General features: G+C 53.5%; 1 protein-coding gene across 2 annotated transcripts; it reads left to right on the top strand.

Annotated features, from left to right (window-relative positions):
• The first annotated feature begins 4,213 nt into the window (after positions 1-4,213).
• CNFN (cornifelin) lies at positions 4,214-6,495 on the top strand. Of its 2 annotated transcripts, none has more exons than XM_004388764.1 (4): positions 4,214-4,261; positions 5,415-5,525; positions 5,929-6,065; positions 6,275-6,495. In XM_004388764.1, the coding sequence occupies exons 2-4, from the start codon at positions 5,417-5,419 to the stop codon at positions 6,362-6,364; spliced, it is 336 nt and encodes a 111-aa protein (XP_004388821.1). In that variant the 5' UTR covers positions 4,214-4,261; positions 5,415-5,416; the 3' UTR covers positions 6,365-6,495. The 2 variants fall into 2 exon arrangements, with proteins under 2 accessions (XP_004388821.1, XP_004388820.1); XM_004388763.1 differs by lacking the exon at positions 4,214-4,261 and adding an exon at positions 4,911-4,994 and having other exon boundaries at positions 6,275-6,413.
• The last annotated feature ends 1,347 nt before the right edge of the window (positions 6,496-7,842 follow it).

The following is a 7,842-nucleotide window of genomic DNA, read 5'->3' as shown; positions in this document are numbered from 1 at the left end:
GCGCATTAGAGGTTCAAAAAGTAAATTAGCATAGAGTTTTAGCCCTGTAGGTAATGTTGATACATGTAAGCTGGGCTTATGAAAAATGTTTTTGTTGTTATAACTAACGACGGTGATATTTTATAAAAAACAATAAATTTCTGCTGAAACATTGCACAAAGATTTTATAGTTATTTTGGTGTCACTCCTCCTGACAGTGTTACCCGGTGTGGTCTGCACCCCCTGCATCCCCCTAGTGACACCACTGCACACGATCACGACTCACCCACACTTACAACACATACAGGAATATCCTAGTCCACTGGCAAAACAGACACAAGCCCAGTTATGCAATTATATGCCCAACCATCAATAGGCCATACATCCAGTTCCTATGAGAAGGATCATGAGCAAAGACTTGATTTTGTTCACTGTCATGTCCCCAGCAACCAAAACAGCACATCTTCATCACCAACATAAGCACTTAACAAAACGCTTCCTATGTGCCAGGCACAATTCTGAGCACGTTACATGAATTAAGTCATTTAACCGTGCCAACAACCTTATTTGCAACAACCACCCATTTTGCAGATGGGAAAATTGAGGTCCAGAGAAGTACAGTGACTTGCCCAAGGCTTCACCGCCAGTAAGAGGCAATGCCAGGATGTGAATCCAGGTTTTCTGGCTCCAGCATTCATGCTTTCAACCACCACACAAGCTATCACTCGATAAATAATTGCTGCCTTAATCTAATCAGAATAACAGACCCACAACACACAACTGAGAACACACCCAAACAAAGGTGCACAGTGTGGAGAATCACAGGAGGGCAATAAAGACAGAAAAATAGAAAAGACGCCCCTCAGATCTCCAGAACACAGAAAAGAACACAAAGAGAGAACTGACAATCCCCACACAGACGCACAGCATCTAGCGAGTCACATAACCACACACACAAGCAGAACACACCCAAACCTAGGCACAGTGGCACACCCAGATCTCCCTCAGTCCCTCCTGTTCCCTCCCAGCCCCTCTAGGCTGACCTTCAAGGAAGCAGCAGGCTTAGGATGGGAATGGAGGCCACCTCACTTGTCTGCTCTGCCCGACCGGTTCGTCCAGGGTCATGGATGGCACCACCTGCCTTGTGAAACCCATGTTGGGCAATTGTACCCAGACTGGGCCTGGAAGCCTGGGTTCTGGGGGAGGAGGTGGCTGGGAGCTGAGTCCTGAAGGAGCTGAGGGGTGGGTACTCGATTCATGGGTGCCAGAGGAGGAGAGGAGGGAATTAGTGCCTTGATTCCTGTGCCTGAGGGAAGAGGCAATAGGGACCAAGACTCTCAGATCCTCAGGAGGGAGGGCTGGGGGCCTGGACTCTTGGGTTCTGGGAAAAGAAAGGGCTGGGAGTCCGGATTCCTGTGCCTTTGAGGGCAGGGTTGCCAGATTTAGCAAATAAAAATACAGGACTTTCAATTAAATTTGCATTTCAGATAAACAATGAATACTTTTTAGTATAAGCATGTCTCTGACAATATTTGGGACATACTGTTAGTGTCCTATCAGGTCAGCTCTGACTCATGGAGACCCGATGTACAACAGAACAAAACCTTGCCTGGTCCCGCACCATCTTCACGATTGTTGGTATGTTTGAGCTCATTGTTGTGACCACTGTGTCTCTCCACCGCATTGAGGGTTTTGCTCATTTTCACTGACCCTCTACTTTACCAAACATGACATCTTTTTCTAGGGGTTGGTCTGTCCTGATGATGTGTCCAAACTAGGTGAGCCGAAGTCTCACCACCCTCGCTGCTAAGGAGCATTCTGGCTGTATTTCTTCTAAGACTGATTTGTTTGTTCTTCCAGAAGTCCACAATATATTCAATATTCTTTGCCAACACTGCAGTTTGAACACATCAATTCTTCTTCTATCTTCCTTTTTGGTATAAGCATTAGGGACATACCCATTACTCTCCAGTCGTTTCTGACTCATAGCGACCCTATAGGACAGAGTAGAACTGCCCCCATAAGGTTTCTAAGCAGCGGCTGATGGATTCGAACTGCTGACCTTTGGGTTACTAGCCGAGCTCTTAAGCACTACACCACCAGGGTTCCATCCGGGACATACTTAGACTGAAAAGTACTTGTTGTTTATCTGAAATTTAAATTCAACTGGCAGTCCTAGATTTTATCTGGCAACTCTATTTGAGGGGGATGGAGCCAGGTGCCAGTCATTCTTCAGTCCCCCAGCCCTCTCTTCTTCCTTCTTGATGCCCTCCTCACAACCTCAAGCAGGCCACCTCACAGCTTCCCCAGTCCCTATTTCCTCATCTACATGAGTTGCTGCATTTAATTGGGGCCCCTAGGCTGTGTCAGGAAGGGGAGAAGAAACATGAGGACAACCCAGGTTGTCATCCTGGGAGCCCTAGGGTCCTCTGGCTGAGTCACCCTGAGTCACCCCCAGCCCGTAGGCTGGCTGGCTGGGGGGATGGGGCCCTGTGGTTGCCTCCACAGGGCAGACCTGGAGATGGAGCGAGAATGATAGAGATGAGAAGAGATGCTGAGACAGGAGACGAGACCCCAGGATGAAGACAGAGAGACACAAAGATTGGGAGGAGAGAGTCGGGGAGACAGAGATCCAGAGATTTGGAAACAGATTTGCAGAGATGAAGTGAGAGAGAGAGAGATTTACAGCTGGAGGGCAAAGATGCAGAAACAGGGAGACAGAGATCCAGAGATGGAGAGACAGAAGAACAGAAATACGGAGAAGATGTCCCTCAGACATTCAGGCTCCTGGACCAAAGATGTAGTACCACAGGCAAGAGGCCAGGCATTGCCCACAGGTCTTTGGCAAGGAGAGCGAGCCATTTGGGTGGTGCCAGGGGACCAAGGCTTGGGTCCTGGTGTGTGTGGGCGCTGGAAGGGAGCTGGGATCCCAGGCCAGCAGGGTCATCTGCCTGCCATCATCCTATTCCCATACCCAGTGAGGTGACGATGCCATCTTCTTTGCAGGTGACACCCTACTTTTCTGGTGCCTCCTATATTTTTGAGGTGACACCCGTGCAGAGAACCCCACCCAACTCTAATGCCACTTCCCTCACTGAGTCACCTCCAACCCTGCCAGGCCTGTCTAGGGGGAGACTTGGGTGACGTAGGCATCCAAGCCCCCAGCTGCTTTACCCTCAGGAACCCAGAAGTCTGGAATCCAGGCCCCTACCCCATGCAGGAATACAGCCTACCCTAATAGGACCCAGGAGTCTGGACCCCCAAACCCTCCTCCCTCAGACCAGGAGTCCATCTCCACTCCCCTCTCCCCCAGGACCCAGGAGTGAGGCCCCCAGTTCTCTCCTCTGTTAAGACCCAGGAGTCCCAGCCTGTATTCACCTCCTTCAGGAACCACGGCTTCTCAGTTCGCAGCCTCCTCCCTTCCCAATTTAGAGGTGGAGTGAGGTGTATTCATTTATTTTGGTTCCAGGATGAGTCACCCTCCAAAACCCACTGCCTCCCATATGCCCCCCTCTACCAGGACAATGGGAGACATCATTAAATATGCTAGGGGAGGCTCTTAAAGGGGTACCCCACACCTCCACTCTCTCCTGCATCACCCACCTCTCTTCCCTTCTCTCTGTTTTCCCTTCCCTCTAAGCCTCTGCTGTGGCCACTTCCACCTGCCTCTCCGTCTCTCAAGCTTTGAGTCTCTTTCCTCCGGGTCTCTCTCCCCCTTTCTTGGTATTTCTCCCCAGATCTTTGTGCCTCTCTGTCTCTTGGCATCTCTTTCACCATGTCTCTCCCTGTCTCTGAGTCACCTCATCTCTCTCTCCCCGCCCCTCACCATTTCTCTGTCTCTCCTCTGTCTCTATGTCTCCCGTTCCCTCATCTCTGCATCTCTCCTTATCTTTGAGTCTCTGCACTTTCACCCAGCCGACCCCCCTTTCTCTCCCCATCTCTGTCTCTATCTCTGCCCACTCCCGTTTCTGTTTCTACCCCTTATTTCCTCACGCTTGGACTCGCCCCCCCCCCCCCCGCCACCATTTCCTCAGTCCCAGGAGGTGAGGCAGGAAGGGGAAGTTGGGGAAGGAGGGAAGATGGGGGACGGAGAGGGAGGGGAAATTCCTGTGGAGGGAAGAGGGTCAGCCTGACCGGCTGGGCTCCCTGGGCATCTCTGTCAGAGCCCCGCCCAGGGCCACGTGGCCCGCCTAAATATAAGCAGCTCCTGGCCTGAGACTGCCAACTCAGTACCCGTGTCATCCACACCTCTGTCACCATCATCGACGTCGCAGCTCCGCAGGTAGGAGCACCCGCCCGCAGCCCTCTGCTCTGAGGCCAGGTGCCTCTGCTCTGTTCTCTCTCCATCCTACCCCTCTTAACATCTTTTCATCTCCCTTCATATCTCTGATTGTCTATTTTTCTGGGCATCTCTGTCTTTCTTGATGCTGCCTGTATACCTCCTGAGTTGAGTTTGGAAGTCCTGGGGGCCCGGCACCCCTCTGCTAATTCTCTCGGCCTGGGCCATCAGACGTGGTGCATTTCTCTTCACCTGTCTGAGCCGCAGTGTTCCCTCTGCGAAATGGGCTCGCAGCGGACAGTGCTGTGCCGCTGTGGTGTCACCAGAGGCATCTCTCCGGGTACCTGCTCTGGCCTCTCTCTCCCCTTGTCTCTGGCTCTGCCTGGCTCTGTCTCTTGGTCTCTCTCTCCAGCCCTGCCTCTGGTATGTGGAGGGGCCTCTGGGTCTGTCGGGCAGTTGCAAAGAGACGGGCGAGGTTTTCGCCCCCCACCCCGTTCGCTGTTCCGTGTCTCTCCAGGCCTGCAGGTTGACTTGGCCTCTTTCTCCCCAGCTCTCTCCCCCTGAGAGCCCAGCGCCTAGCCCCCTAGTCCCTTGCGCTCCTCTCCCCCAGTCTCCAGCGTCAGTTGGACAGACTCCGCAGCTATTTATCGCGGCAACCACCTCTGCCATCCCCAACGTCACCTCCTCAGAGCCCACAAGATGCAGTATGAGATGCACGACAAGGTGAAAGGCAAAGGTGGGATCGCTGGATGGAACAGCAACCCTCCCAGTCCCGGGAACCTGGCCACCTCCCTCCCCTGGGCATCCTCGCCCAGAAAACAGACGGCATCCGCTTCCACCTCAGAGGTCCCCGAATGTGGGAACCCAGCATCACAGGCCCAGACGTGGAGGAGGCAGCCGCACGTTCCATCCCCGCCCAGAACGGGGGCCCACCCTTCCCCGGACGTGCAGGAGCCCCCCCACCCAGCCCAAATACGCAGGAGGCAGTAGCAATAGAGACAGAGGGGGTGTCACTGGGGGAGGAGCAGTGGTGTTCTCTAAGGGGCGGCCTGGCGGCCCCGCCCAGACTGCCCGGCAGAGGGAGGGGTGGAAGGGGTGCGGGACCCAGGAGGCGCTGCTAGGCTGCCCGCTGACCACTGGCCCCTCGCCCCCACAGCCATGTCCTACCCTGTGACCAGCCAGCCCCAGGCCACCAGCACCTGCTACCAGACCCAGCTCAGCGACTGGCACACCGGTCTCATGGACTGCTGCAATGACATGCCCGTCTGTGAGTGCCGCCTCCCTCTCCGGGCCGGGGGTGGGGCGAGCTCCCCTCCAGCTCCTTCCGCAGCCTTATTCTCCCTACCGCCTTTCCTGAACCTGATTTCCCACCCTCGAACCTTTACCCTTTCCTCGGACCCTCAACACAACTTCCAACACTCCACTCCGCCTCGAACCTGCACCCTCAACTTTCCTCGTGTGACCCCCAACATCCCCGTCAAACCCTTTATTTCCAATCGCTCTCCCGGACCCTTAATTCCCTCAGAGACCCTTGCTTCTCTTCCTCCAACACTACTCCCCCTGGGGCCCAACTTTCCTCTTTGGACCCCTCAACTTCGTCCCTTCCCATGGGGGAGCCGGTGGGTGGCGCCCGGTGGCGCCCGCCCCTCACCGCCCTTCGCCCGCCCCAGGTCTGTGTGGCACTTTCGCGCCACTGTGCCTCGCCTGCCGCATCTCCGACGACTTCGGCGAGTGCTGCTGCACGCCCTACCTGCCCGGAGGCCTCAACTCCCTCCGCACCGGCATGCGCGAGCGCTACCACATCCAGGTGCGCGCGGGACCGAGGCCCGCGGGAGGAGGGGCCTGGGGGCCAGGTCTCTTGGGTCTGAGGGAGGAGGGGGCTAGGGTCCTGAACTCCTGGGTCTGAGGGAGGAGTGGTCTGGGAGCCTGGACTCCTGGGTCTGATCGAGGAGGGGCTGTGTGCCAGACTCCCAGGACCCAAGGCAGGGCTCCTAACCTCTCTCTTCCACCCCACAGGGTTCCATCGGGCACGACTGGGCGGCCCTCAACTTTTGTCTGCCCTGCGCCCTCTGCCAGATGGCGAGGGAACTGAAGATCCGCCAGTGACAATGTTGCCCACCCTCCCCATCCATGTCCACCAGTCCCCCCTGGCTTCCACTGCCCCCTCCTGTCAGGGCCTGCCCTCTGCCCCTGGCCTGCACCCAGAAATACACCCACAATAAAAACCTGAAAACCAAGTCTGCCTACATCCTTTTTATCTCAGGAAAAGAATCCAGTCGGAGAGGGAGGTTTGGAGAAGGAGCTGGTGACACGGGAAAGATTCCTAGGTGAAGAAGGAAGAGTTCTCTTCCTCTCTAAACTGTCCTCTTCCTCTGTAAACCCAGGCATTGTCCCCTAAACCAAAAAAACCGAACAAGTTGCTGATGAGTTAATCCTGACTCACAGCGACCTGCAGGACGGAGTAGCGCTACTGCTTTACAGGGTTTCTAAGGCTGTAAATCTTTACGGAAACAGACTGCCACATCTTTCTCCCACAGAGCAGCTGCTGGGTTCAAACCACTGACCTTTCAATTAGCAGCCAAGTGCTTTGACCACTGCGCCACCAGGGCTCAAAGTAAAACCACTAATCCTCAGCTGCAGTCAGGACCCCTGCCAGGGATCCTGAAAATAAGCAAAGCCAGCGATAGAGTCTTGGCAGAGTCCAGGCACTGAAGTTCAAATGATTTATTTAGGAGAACCCCCTGCTCATTCAATACCTATGAACTCCTGGCTTACACACAGTTGCAACAGATTTCGGGACTTTGTTTCCAAAGCAGAGAAATGCCAGGTTTAAAGCTCCCTGAAGCTGAAAGGGATCTTTAGGGTAGTTCTTTCAATCCACCCTCTTTACCGCAAAAGTAACCAGCAGATTAGAAAGTGTTCAGGCCTTAGAATTGGACAGACTGGGGTCCAATCCTGGCCCTTGCCGCTTACTAGCTGTGTTATTTTAGGGAATTAATAACCGTTTCTAAGCCCATTTTCTCCTCTGTAAGCATAGCAATCCCTGAAACATCATATGGATACATGAGAGCAAGCGATGGAAGAGACGGAAAGGTCAAAGTGTGACTTCAATAAACCGTCGTTAATGTTACTGCTGTATATGATATAATACATAACGACTATAACAATATATAGTTAGTAGCATTATTTGCTCTTGTTCTTTCTGTCTCTCGACCTGTGTATCCAACCATCGAGTGACATCTTCACTTGAAATATCTAATACCAGTACCAGTTGCAGTCAAGTTGACTCCAACTCATGACAGCCCCAAGTGTGTCAGAGTAGAATTGTACTCCGTAAGGTTTTCAACGGCTGATTTTTTTGCAAGTAGATCACCAAGCCTTCCTTCCAAGGAGACTCGGAGTGAATTCAAGCCTCCAATGTTTTGGACAGTAGAGGAGCACCTTAACCATTTGTACCACCCAGGGACTTCAAAATATCTAATATGCATCTCAAATGTTTAACATGTCAAAACCTAACTCCTGACTGGCCCCAAACCTGCTCTTCCCACAATCTTCCCTATCTCAGGAAAGAGCAAGCTCGCTCC

The sequence above is a fragment of the Trichechus manatus genome, unplaced genomic scaffold (assembly GCF_000243295.1).
Source record: "Trichechus manatus latirostris isolate Lorelei unplaced genomic scaffold, TriManLat1.0 scaffold00216, whole genome shotgun sequence".
Lineage (NCBI taxonomy): Eukaryota > Metazoa > Chordata > Mammalia > Sirenia > Trichechidae > Trichechus > Trichechus manatus.
Note: the sequence above shows the minus strand (reverse complement) of the source record. Positions and strands in the feature narration are given on the sequence as shown.